General features: G+C 37.3%; 1 protein-coding gene across 1 annotated transcript; it reads left to right on the plus strand.

Moving 5' to 3' along the window:
- The first annotated feature begins 760 nt into the window (after positions 1–760).
- On the plus strand, positions 761–13,167 carry uros (uroporphyrinogen III synthase). The gene is made up of 10 exons (XM_038282501.1): positions 761–929; positions 1,388–1,451; positions 1,536–1,619; positions 7,087–7,183; positions 7,295–7,369; positions 9,697–9,771; positions 9,861–9,944; positions 10,077–10,162; positions 10,243–10,341; positions 12,826–13,167. Exons 2-10 carry the CDS (start codon positions 1,389–1,391, stop codon positions 12,946–12,948), a joined length of 786 nt encoding a protein of 261 aa, XP_038138429.1. The 5' UTR covers positions 761–929; position 1,388; the 3' UTR covers positions 12,949–13,167.
- Positions 13,168–13,240: the final 73 nt, after the last annotated feature.

Raw genomic sequence — 13,240 nt, forward strand, 5'->3', positions numbered from 1 at the left:
AAAACAGATGTATACCTAAAAAACAGATTTTCAATTGCCGCAAAACATATGTAGATAATTCTATATAGCAAAGGATGTGTGGGAAAAGGAATATATATATATATATGTATATATATATATATATATATATATATATATATATATATATATATATATATATATATATATATATATATATATATATATATATATATATATATATATATATATATATATAGCTAATAAATCAGCCTTAAATGGTGGCCTTCATAAGCTGGCAGTGGGTAAATAAACTTTGATCACACAAGGTGGGTATGCATTTCTTTTGAAAAAAGTGAAGGGAAATCAGTTATAAAGACTAAAGAAACAGAAATGGGGGGGGGGGGGGGGGGGGGGGATAATGATGAGAAAGGAAGGTGTTTGTATAGCATTACAAACTAAACAAATATTAATGGTTGGTCATAAATAATATTCTATATTTAACTGGTAGGAAAATACTGATAAATGGGAGTGATGAGGAGGGAAAAGGTAAAACATGTACTGATTAGCACATGTTTTAAAGACAATAATAGAAAGAATATGAGATGAATGGAGTCTTGAAGGATTTTTGGAAACGGAAGGAAACAAAAATGACATTTATTCAGTAAGGAAAGCGTCATTCATTTATCTTCATAACACAAAATAGAACTTAGGGGAATGTGAGTCCATGTCGCTACACACTAATGTCCAGTAGGTGGCGGTATGCACCTTAACGTTGCTTTCGATCCGCCATATTAGAAAAGAAGAAGTAAATAATATTGCTAAACACTGGGGGAAAAATTAGCAGTTTGACATCAACAAAACCAGATGTACTGAGGAATATATATCAGTATCTTACGCTTTCTAACTATGTGTTCGTTTAAAAAATAAACTTGCTCAACTGTTGATTGAAGTGGTCGACAGAGCTGAAGGTACACGATCATTTTATGAAATTAATATTTTTTTGCTATTTCTAACTTAGATACGAACATTATGTTAATGATTTACATGTAAAACACACATATTCGGTGATAACTGACACAATACCTTATTTTAGCTGTAGCTAATCTGTCACTCATAGATGTAAACAAAAACAAACAGAAGGTAGAACTTGTTTCATGTCTGAAATGTTAGCTTTACAGTTTTATTTTGTGTGAATTTAGCACTAGCTATTATTAGCCAGCACAGTTGGGCTGAGTCAAAGGTTGTTATCAGGATGTGACAGTTTTAGGGAGTAACTGAGCAATGAGAGCCTCCACACCCACTGCCACTAATCATTTAAAACATTGACTTTCTGGATTCTTTTGCCCTTTTAGCTTTGACACTAAAACACCTCCTTTATTGTTATTTCTTTGTTTCTATTTAATATTAATTAGTGTTTCTTTGCCAGTATGCGTGTATTAGTTCTTAAAGAGCCAAGAGATGAGAAGTCTGGACCTGATCCTTACATTAAGGTAATTAAATAATACCCCAAATTCAAAAGAAAAGAGAATTATCTGTATGATGTTTGTTTAATATGTGATTTTCTGAATTGACAGGAACTTGAATCGCATGGACACAAAGCAACACTCATCCCTGTGCTGTCATTTAAGTTTATCTCGTTAAACACTCTTTCGGATAAAGTAAGTTTCATCACAAATTTATACATTTCTTTGTTGTGTTATCTCGTGGTATACATTTGTATGGGCAATGCGTTTAAAAGACTGGATGAAATAGAATCTCTTAAAGCTTTATGAAAATGATCCCTCAATAAAAAACTGAAGGAAAAGTCACCTTTTCAGTTAAAATAAACAACAGTAATTGATGCCTTTGGTGTTTGACTTGATACTTGTACAAACCCCCTTCTCAAGCCTGGTAGCTTTTAGTTTTTTTGCAATAACAGTTTGCAAGGTTTGATCATGCATGAGAAGGATATTTTCACATCTTTAGATTATTTAAAGGTGTTAGATTATTCAAATTCTGGGTGCTGCTTTCTTTTTTATGTCTCTTAACATATTTTCTACCAAAATTTAGGTGATCATGAAGTTAATTTTAAGCTGTTCTATGTTGATCTACTAAACTGATGTTTCAGTTCAGTTTTTGGTTGATTCTTCTAGAATTTTATTTTAAACGTTCTTGCATTTTAAGTTTAAGAACACTTTAGGGGTCAAAGCATGTTCTAATAATTCATCCAAATTAATATTCTGTGTTTAAACAACAGTTTCATAATAGGTGTACTGCATTTGAAGATTTTTTAAATTTATTTTTCAAAGTTATTTTTTATTGAACTTTTCACAAAATAGACAATGTGAAAATGAGTGAAATTATAGTACAATGTAAAGTTCTTTCTCCACCGCTTCCGCCGAACATAGAATATATATGGAATACGGAAAAAAAAGGATGTAACCACCAAGACTAGCATAAAAAAAAATAAAAACAAAACAAAACCATGTCTGCAATCTTATGAATTCTATACATGCAGGTACAAAAATACTGCAATGAAAAAAAAAGTAATAGATGAAACAATATCAACGGTAAGTAAATAGATAAATACTTAACAAATTTTAGCAAGCGTAGGAAGGAATGTTACGAAAGGGCAAAGTCCAAATATAATCAAAAAAAGGGATGCTATACCTTTAAAAACTTGCTCGTAGACCCCCGTAAGGTACTGTATTTGAAGATTGGATCAGTATTGATGTTTGCTCAAAAGATATTATGAGTTCAGAGAGAAAACCTGCAGCTTTGCCGCTATAGAGGCCTGTACACAGTAAAGGCCTCCATAGTGATTTGATGCTGGAATAGCGTGTTGGACGATCTTACTGTTGATGTCTTTAAGGAGTTATTAGCTTAGCATGTAGTTAGTTCATTAAATATTTATTTATCTAATCGGACCACGACCCGTCGTCAGCTGCTCTCATTTCCTGGCACATATTGCACATACACTGGGGGAAAAAATCTAGAAATAGGTAAAAATTTCTCAAATTAAGTGCATTTACGCTTAATTTGAGTTAATTGGAGTTAGTATTTTTACAATTAAAATAAGATATTTGTTTAAAATGCATTTGAAATAAGACAATGCAATTGGGTTTTCCTATTTTAAATGTAAATTGTCTTGTTCCATTGGCAAAATTTGTCTTTTTACCTTCTCAATTCAAGAACAAATGCACTTATTTTAAGAAATAATGACTAATCTAGATTTAGATTTTTTTCCAGTGTAGAGATGTAGGTGGAAGAAAGACTCTGGGACATCCAGTAATCTAAAGAAGACAGTTATAGGATGTAGTCCTAGGTGACAGGTACTTTAACACTGTTTCCAGCCGTTTGAGAAGAGTGGAAGGCCCAAAGCATCACAGATCCTTCACCATAACGTCAGTACCGTATTTTCACGACCATAAGGCGCACCGGACTAAAAGGCGCACTCTCAGTTATGTGTCCCATTTCTGTATTTAACACACACATAAGGCGCACCGGACTATAGGGCGCGTTTTTTATATACAGGTACAAGTCCTCTACTACCTTTAAATACCTCTACTGCGTATTTAAAAATACAGCGGGGGCAAAACTGAGTATGACTGTGCTTTATTCATGTATTTATTACAAAGTATTAATCAAACCTGGCAGCTGGCCGTGAGACAGACACATCGCAGATGACACAGCGCTGTGATCACTCCTAAATTAACTTAAAATCCTGAAACCTGCTGCCGGTATCCTGGTGCCTGCAGCTAAAATTATTTAGATGAAAAACACCTGCCAGCAGCCGCGGTGAACCCCAGGCTGCCCAGCCTACAGGCTGCTGATGAAGAGATTTCTGCTGTCAGCGCACCGCTGGTATGTGAGGGTCTGAGCGCCTCCGACAGAAATAGATAATCTGGATGAACTGACTGCAATTATTAAGTTTTCAGGTGGACTTTCTCACTTAAAAACATATTAAAACTACTTTATTCCCACTGATCACAGCAAATATACACTATATTGCCAAAAGTATTTGCTCACCTGCCTTGACTCACATATGAGCTTAAGTGACATCCCGTTCCTAATCCATAGGGTTCAATATGACGTCGGTCCACCCTTTGCAGCTAGAACAGCTTCAACTCTTCTGGGAAGGCTGTCCACAAGGTTTAGGAGTGTGTTTATGGGAATTTTTGACCATTCTTCCAGAAGCGCATTTGTGAGGTCGCACACTGATGTTGGACGAGAAGGCCTGGCTCTCAGTCTCCGCTCTAATTCATCCCAAAGGTGTTCTATCGGGTTGAGGTCAGGACTCTGTGCAGGCCAGTCAAGTTCATCCACACCAGACTCTGTCATCCATGTCTTTATGGACCTTGCTTTGTGCACTGGTGCACAGTCATGTTGGAAGAGGAAGGGGCCAGCTCCAAACTGTTCCCACAAAGTTGGGAGCATGGAATTGTCCAAAATGTCTTGGTATGCTGAAGCATTCAGAGTTCCTTTCACTGGAACTAAGGGGCCAAGCCCAGCTCCTGAAAAACAACCCCACACCATAATCCCCCCTCCACCAAACTTTACACTTGGCACAATGCAGTCAGACAAGTACCGTTCTCCTGGCAACCGCCAAACCCAGACCCGTCCATCAGATTGCCAGATGGAGAAGCGCGATTCGTCACTCCAGAGAACGCGTCTCCACTGCTCTAGAGTCCAGTGGCGGCGTGCTTTACACCACCGCATCCGACGCTTTGCATTGCACTTGGTGATGTATGGCTTGGATGCAGCTGCTCGACCATGGAAACCCATTCCATGAAGCTCTCTGTTCTTGAGCTAATCTGAAGGCCACATGAAGTTTGGAGGTCTGTAGTGATTGACTCTGCAGAAAGTTGGCGACCTCTTCGCACTATGCGCGTCAGCATCCGCTGACCCCGCTCCGTCAGTTTACGTGGCCTACCACTTCGTGGCTGAGTTGCTGTCGTTCCCAAACACTTCCATTTTCTTTTAATACAGCTGACAGTTGACTGTGGAATATTTAGGAGCGAGGAAATTTCACGACTGGATTTGTTGCACAGGTGGCATCCTATCACAGTTCCACGCTGGAATTCACTGAGCTCCTGAGAGCGACCCATTCTTTCACAAATGTTTGTAAAAACAGTCTGCATGCCTAGGTGCTTGAATTTATACACCTGTGGCCATGGAAGTGATTGGAACACCTGATTCCAATAATTTGGATGGGTGAGCAAATACTTTTGGCAATATAGTGTAGCTGCAAGATTTAGATTATTTAGATGAAAAAACACCTGCCAGCCACCACGCTGAAGAGGAGGAGACGCGCCGGGGATGCTGTTGAATTAAGTTTTCAGGGAGAAAAATACAGCGGGAGCAAAACTGAGTATGATTGTGCTTTATTCATGTATTTATTACAAAGTATTAATCAAACCCATCAAAGTCATCATCCTCTGTTTCTGAATAAAACAGCTGCGCTAAATCAGATATGCCAGTTTCCCCTTCTTCGCTGTCAGAGTCACTTTCCGTGCAGCGCAGCTCCTCAGAAATAATGCCGGCTTTTGCGAAAGCTTGAACAACAGAGCCAGCAGACACGTTAGTCCAAGCATCTACAATCCATCCGCAAACTGTGGCGTAATCTGCCTGGCGCTGCCTTCTTATCCTGAAACTGTGGTCTCCGTCGGTCATCCATCGCTCCCACGCCGCTCGCAGCCTTACTTCGAACGGCTGCTTCACACCGATGTCGAGCGGTTGAAGCTCTTTTGTCAGACCCCCGGGATAACGGCGAGCACAGCGTTCATTTCATTCACCTTTTTTTCACATCGGCTGTGAGATGGGCACGCAGCGATGGTGATGCGTGGAAAAAACCACCTAGTCTTCTCACATACACCTGCCTCAGCCACGCATCCATCCAGCCTTTTCCATTTGCGTTAATATCATATGTCATCAGAGCGCTGTCTGTCTCGCTGGCAGCTCCCAGATCAGCTTCTCTGATTGGTTGATGCGGCGCGTCCAGCAGCAAAACTTCAATTTTTCCATCTCGAACAGCAGAAGCGCGGCGCTTCAGATGCTTAAACGCTCCCGACGTGCTGCACCAAAATGCGCTGCGGGACCTTTTGCTGCACCTATATGCGCGTCAACCATTGACTTTGCATGTAAACTCGCTGCTTCTGCTGCACCTGCTGGGTCCGGTTCACACCGATGTCGAGCAGCATTAATTTGTTTCCCCATGTATTTCACATCAGCTGTGAGATGGGCACGCATGGAGTTACATATTAACAGCGATGGTGAGGGGTGGAAAAAAAACACCTGGTCTCCTTACATTCAGCCACTCTTTCATCATCTCCTCAATGAGGTGGTCTCAAAAGTCGCAGTTACAACACACATAAGGCGCACCGCACCATAGGGCGCACCGCACATTTTGAGGAAAAAAAAAGACGTTTAAGTGCGCCTTATAGTCGTGAAAATACGGTAATAGCATTCGAGTTTGTGGACGCCCATATATGTCATTGTTTGATCACTGTTTCAAACATAACAATAACAAAAATGTTACTTACTGATATTTTGTGCATTTAAACAAGGTGGAAAAAAGGAGTCTTACAAACAGGGAAAAGTAATACATGTTCAACAGGCTAACTATGAATAAAATAAAAAAGAACTACTGGATTTTTTAATTTTATTTATTTTTTTGTTTTTATGTTGTTGTTTTTTTTACTTTTACCCAATATACTACAACATCCAACTGCCATGCACATAGGCATTGCCAGTTTATCAATAGCTCTTATGAATTTTAAAGGTGAAGTCCTCTGGAAATCTTAAATAATTGTTGTTGACTGCATATGTGTCTAGTTGTTCTCATTGATTTTGCTTGTAAAGCAAGGAAAATTATGTAGGAGTGAGGTGTTACTATATTTTGGCAAAAATGGCCGTTTCCAGGCTCAGTGATCACAGCAAAAATTATTGTTTTTATTTTTTTTACTGATTAATGCTAAATTCATTTAAATCACAGCCAACGTATTAGTTTTAGGGATAGATAATGATCCATTGATTATTTCTTGCTGACCGGACTTGTCCTTTAAAATCTTCCACCAAGAAATTTGTCCGATTTTAACATTCAGATAAAGTCATAAAGGAAGCCTTAAGATCTATTGCTTTTCTTAGCTTTTCCAGCCTGATAGATATCGTGGCCTGATCTTTACCAGTCCCAGAGCAGTGGAGGCTGCAAAGAAGTGCTTAGAGGCTGAAGACAAAATAGAAGGTAAGCGTTTCCCCTAAAATAAGCAAACATTAACAGATATTTGTTTTGCATTTCACTTTTGAAAAGCGAAACTTTACATTATGATTGTTAAAATCTGTGTTCTTCATCCAGAATGGAACAAATCCATGAAAGCCAAATGGAACATGAAATCCATTTATGTGGTTGGGAAGGCAACTGCAGCTTTGGGTGAGTTGTTTCCTGAAGGGGCTTACTGTATAGTGCACCTTATAAACTAATTGTAATTGTGTCTGTGTTATGTGCACCTGGTGCCTGCAGACATTTGTGAAGTGGTTTAATCACAACCAGCAAGGTGCTAGGCACAAGTGACAGTTTGCTGTGACAGAAGCTCAGCTTGGTCTTCAGATAGCAAGCAGGTGCAAAAAGCTTCCCCTTGTTTGCTTGCCCTTATTTTTTGAATTGAAAAGAAACTTCTCCATTGTCTATTTTTAAAGGCTCAATTTACTTTTTTGACGAGTGTTTTTTCAATTTGTAAAGTAAATAATTTTATGCCTGTTTGTTTGTAATTTGATCTTTCCTCCTCTATACTGTGTGGCTGTTTATCTAAGGCTCTAGATGTTTGCTCAGCTAAACATGTAGCTTAACTATAAATATTCATTATATTCTTACAGTGATGCACAGTAACAATGTTTTACTTTTCCACATTGTGACATATTACAGCATAAAACTGTATTTTGTTGGGATTACTGGTAAAATGATAATCATAATCCACTTGGTGATTAGGAGTTATATAAGGTATAAAATACTCCAAAAATTCATTTAATGTTTTTGTTTTATTGGGAAAATATCTTTCAAAGATGTTCTCTTAAATTATGAATAAACTCTCCATTTATTTAATATTTCTTTATAATTTTCTTAACAAGACTGTTTTAGTTTTTTTTTTTTTAGAATTCTATGCCTATAAAATACCCCTTTCCTTTTTTCTTTTTTTTACCAGAATCTAAGAATGTTCAAATCTTTTTTGTCGTATTTATTTTTCAACAAGCCTTGTAAATTTATTCAAATTTTATATTTAAAAAGAACAAAATAAAATCTGTTTTGTTGCATCTTTATTATTTTAGTTTGAAGCAGATTGTCTCAAACATAGAAAGTGTTAAAAGCTGGTATAAGAACTTAAAAAAACAAAACAAACAGAACAGTCTGTGGCTGACAGTCAAACAATGTTATCGCTCTATTATCATTTCCCTTCGAAGGTTATTAAATAAAAACTTAATATAGAGTAGATGATTTACTGGAGGAATATTTGTCTCAGGTCTTTGTTTGATTTTCTGTTTTCTTAATCTTTCTTTCACAAGCTCTTCATCGGTTCTAGATTTTGAAAAAGATTTTGCTTGTAAAATATAGGAAGCATTTTCTCCATTTTATCCTAGAAAAACGAATGACTGTTTTTTCTGTCAGTATAACAAAAATCTGTATTTAGGTCTGCAAAAAAAAAAAACAACAGCTGTAAATAATTTTAGTTACTGAGCAAATGCTGTTGGTTTCGGTGAACAGGTTTAAATTTCCTTTTAATTTCTTCTCTGAATTTCTCAGTAGTATTAGAGTAACTGTCACTCTTTTTATACTGTGCTTTTTTTTCCTTATTATCTACCTCTGAAAGAGCCGATTACCATTTACAACTGTATAGATCAGTTGTTAAAGGTGTCGTGGAGGATTTTCTCAAATTTTTTAAGATTCTTCTCTCCATTAAAAAAAATAAATAAAAAATGAGCGTGCGAGAGCATGCACAAGCCCATTAATCCTAGTGCACGCTATGTTTAAAAGTTGCTGTTCTCATAACTCATACGTCCACTCTAACCCCTAAATCCCTCAATCACTATATAGCGTGAGGACTATATAGTGGATTTCATAGCGAACTCAGTTAACTTAGTGTTTGGACAGATGATCACTGCTTTTTGCTCCGTTGGTCACGTAACTCCTCCTCCGCTGCGCGGTGCCTGCTCCATCTTTGTTGTTAGTTGCCGCTGTCAGGCAGCAACGGCCTATGGTGACAGCGGGCCAGACAGAAAATCCCATAATGCTTTGCGAAGAGGGCTCTCTGGGCAAAGCATTCTGGGATATATCTGCCACTTCTGAGGCCTTTCTTTTGTTGTCATACACTCCGTTAACACTTTTTCTCTTTCGAGCCTCGGCCATTTTCAAAGAACCGCTGTGAGAAAGGTGAGCTTCAATGACTGTCTGAATCCGTAGCTCACCACAGATTATACGCCTGAAAGTGCGCATGCGCAGAAACAATAGCTAAAGGGACATGCATATAGGATAGCCTTATGTAAACATATCACCAGAATGATTGACAGTTAGGAGGACCAATTATTTAGATGATCCACCCGAAAATAAAAGATCGTCCTCTATACCTTTAAAATCAGGTTAAAAGTAAGCAGACAGTTTCTCAATTTATTATTTTCTCCTTAGTGCTAATTTAAATTTAATTCAATTTAAAATCTTTTTTTAATGAAAGGTAGTGTGATAATCTTTTTCTGCATTTCTCTGTGCAGTTCAGAGTCTGGGTCTGGAGCCCCTGGGGGAGGACACAGGGACAGCCGACGTCTTATCACGTCTCATCATTGAACGTATGATGGATCTACGCTGTTTCTCTTACTCTTAATAGAAATTTTGTCCTCTTCTAATAAGTATCTTGATGTGATTCATCTTTCTGTAGGAGAGGACACTAGTATCCAACCACTTTTTTTCCCCTGTGGCTCAATTAAAAGAGAAGTGTTGCCCACGGCTTTAAGGGAAAACGGTAATCATCTTCTTTTATTGTTACTAATGATTAAAACTCAAATCCATAAAATACCCGCTGGGGTTGGGCTAATTAATGAGATAATAACTGCACTACCTTTGTCACTGTGGGGATTTATTTCTTTGTTTCCAGGAATTCCCTTAGAGACGCTGACTGTCTATCAAACAGCTGAACATCCAGATCTTGAGAAGAATCTGAGAATCTACTTCACAGAGCAGGTAAAGCCCAAACTGGTCTATTTTTAAGTTGTAACCATGGTTTTATATATAATAATAATAATGTATTTGTCTGCTAACAGGGGCCTCCTGCCAGCATAGCTTTCTTCAGTCCATCTGGGGTAAAGTTTTGTCTAGAAGCAGTTCGGAGGCTGTCTGGTGAACAGCTCTCTAAAATAAAGGTATTATTTCCTCGCTGCTCAAAAAACAATTTAGTTTTTGCTTTTTTTCTCTCTCTTTGTAAAGAGGGCCACACCAGCAAACGTTATCCCCATTCTTATATTTTTCATTCTTTCTTTTTTTTTTAAAGCTATTCAAACTAGTGTTGCGCCGATGCCATTTTTTGGCACCGATACCGATACCCGATACCTGGCTGTGCAGTATCGGCCGATACCGATACCATAATAATGTAAAATAATTGCCATCATGGCTTTGTCAAGCTGCTGCCTACCTTTGTGAAGCAGGAAAAAATCTAATACAAAGTGAATCCAGTAGAACTTTTTATTGCCTACCAGGAATGGGTGACAATAGTTGAATAAACTTTGGAATTTCAAAATGGTATCGGTGCCCTATTTGTTGGTACTTGCCGATACCGATACCACCATTTTTGGGCAGTATCGGGGCCCCGTCCGATACTGGTATCGGTATCGGTGCAACACTAATTCAAACCTATAAAATCCTTTTACATGCTGACACATTACAGCCACAATGTATTTTTTTTATGTAATATGATATAATATGATGATAAAGCAACACAAAGTAGTGCAGGACTGGGAAGTAAATGTTTTGTCCTAATTAGAATCTAAAATGTTTTGTATTCAATTCTATTTAAAGCTGTAATAGAGGATTATTGCAAATTTTTGAAAAGGCCCGCCCTTTCCACTTAAAAAAAAATGCACATGCAGAACCCTATACCCACCACTAAAAGGGGACGCCCATTAAACGAGTGCGATGGCATACACAAGCCAGTTTCTCCTCATGCACGCTCTATTTTAAAGTTGCTCTTTCCATCGCTCATACAATCTTACTTTCCAAAAGAAGATTTGTTATTTTTCCACTATGTCAGACTCACCAACGGTAAGTCAAAATGGGGACGAGCACGTAGGACGGCCTTTACGCAAACATATCACCAGAATGATTGACAATTAAGAGAACTACTTATTGTGATGATCCACCCGGAATTAGAACATCCTCCTTTATCCCTTTAATTTAGTAGAATACAAGGCATCAGAGTGGTTTAGAATTGATCTGATGATCTAACAGACTCTGCCTGAATGTAATGTAACTCCACTGAAGTTTTTGTTTACTGGTTGACAAGTGCAATAAAATGGTGCAATATTACAGTATGTACAGTGAAATGCCAGATTGTTCATTTCCACCTCTACATCTTAATCCATGCTGCTTCTACACTTGTCTTTGTTATTAGCTGTTTTATTGTCAGATCCCAACTCCATATTACTTACTTCAGTAAAATCACTTTTTTTATTAGCTCTATTATATTTATAATCATCCACACTATTTATTACCTAACCTACATACAAAACTCACTGTACCTGGTAGCCAAACAATGACATTTGTTTTCAAATTCACTATATGGCTTTGTACAGTGACAATAAAACTAATTCTAATGTGAACAAGTATAGTTTTTCTTGAATTTTAAAACCTTAAAAGTATAGTTTTTTTTTTGCTCTGAAAGAAATATTGTCTTTTTTTTTATTCCCAGCATTCATTCTCAGAAGCTCTCCATAGAGTATCAAATCATTTACTTAAAAACAAATCTTTTCTTCTCTAGATGTAAAGCAAAATTTTCATTTTTTTTTTTTTTTTTTTTTTTTTTTTTGTAAAACTTAAATATTTTTCATCTTCTTGTGCTACATTTTCTTCCTTGTCTCATAAATTAAGATTTTCCCGCTGTTTTAATTGTTTCATCAATAGCACCGCTGAGGTGGCAACCAGTAAACCTTCCTCAGATGCTGTGTTCAGGAAGCTGAAGTTTTTGCACAGATCTTTCTTTTCTGGAGCCGCTCCTTTTTAGCTTTAAACCACAGCTCTGTTTGCTACCATCCATGAATAAATTTTTTTTCTTTTGAATATTTAATGCATGAGTTCTTTCTCAATCTAAACTCAAACTTAGCTCAATCTGAGACCCATTGAATAATACATGGGTTTAGGGCTGCAACTAATGATTATTTTGCAAACCGATTAACGTTGATTATTTTTTTCGATTAATAGGTTAATAATAATTAACCTATTCTAGGTTTGGATAGCCAAAGGTTCCTTAAAGATTTTGTAAAAAATCTTTAAGGAACCGATAAAAGGTTTAAAATGAAGCAGAGGTACCTTTTTCCCCCCATTTAATTTCAGGTTAAAAGGTTTCAGCTTTAGGAGTTCTGGATAGAGCATAATGACAGATAAAAATGTATTTTTGGTCTTAAATGCAAAATGTTTTTATACTGTTTTACAATTTTTATATAATTCCTGCTCTAAGTGGGTAAGCCAAAGGGATATATTACAGTCTTATACTCCAGTTAACGATTAATTGATTACTAAATTAGTTGACGATTATTTCAGTAATTGATCAATCACGATTAATACGCTTAATTTTTTTAGACCAACATGGATTATAAATGTATTATTTGAGACTGACTCTGTTACTTTGTGTTCAGTTCGCAGCCATCGGGCCGACAACACGAGATGCTCTGTCAGCAGAGGGTCTGTGTGTGAGCTGCACAGCTGAGAAGCCGACGGCCGAGCATTTGGCAGCAGCCATAGCCGGGGTTCTACAGTGACATCAACAACGCATCGAGATTTAAATCTTCCTAATCTCTTTGATTCTGCAATATGTGTGTTATATGGAATATTTTGCTGCTCATGTCACGAATCCCAAGTCCAAACAGACCAAGATCTATGTGATTAAGCTCAAGGAACTGTATTTAATGTCAAACCTTTCAGGGAGTAGAAAATCATTTTTGACAATAAAGCTCGGTCTGTGTGATTAAAGATCCTAAGGTGCGCTGTTTCTGTTTAAAAACAGGTGACTGCAAAGGTTTTTTACTTCCTTTATTGCTCACATGTAGGCGA

This window comes from Cyprinodon tularosa, unplaced genomic scaffold (assembly GCF_016077235.1).
Source record: "Cyprinodon tularosa strain WSP-4 unplaced genomic scaffold, ASM1607723v1 ctg185, whole genome shotgun sequence".
Taxonomy (NCBI): Eukaryota; Metazoa; Chordata; class Actinopteri; order Cyprinodontiformes; family Cyprinodontidae; genus Cyprinodon; species Cyprinodon tularosa.

Coding starts and splice junctions, on each gene's coding strand:
- uros (XM_038282501.1), top strand. CDS start 1,389: ATGCGTGTATTAGTTCTTAAAGAGCCAAGAGATGAGAAGTCTGGACCT. Junction 9,772..9,860: donor ATCACGTCTCATCATTGAAC/GTATGATGGATC, acceptor ATCTTTCTGTAG/GAGAGGACACTAGTATCCAA. Junction 10,163..10,242: donor GAATCTACTTCACAGAGCAG/GTAAAGCCCAAA, acceptor GTCTGCTAACAG/GGGCCTCCTGCCAGCATAGC.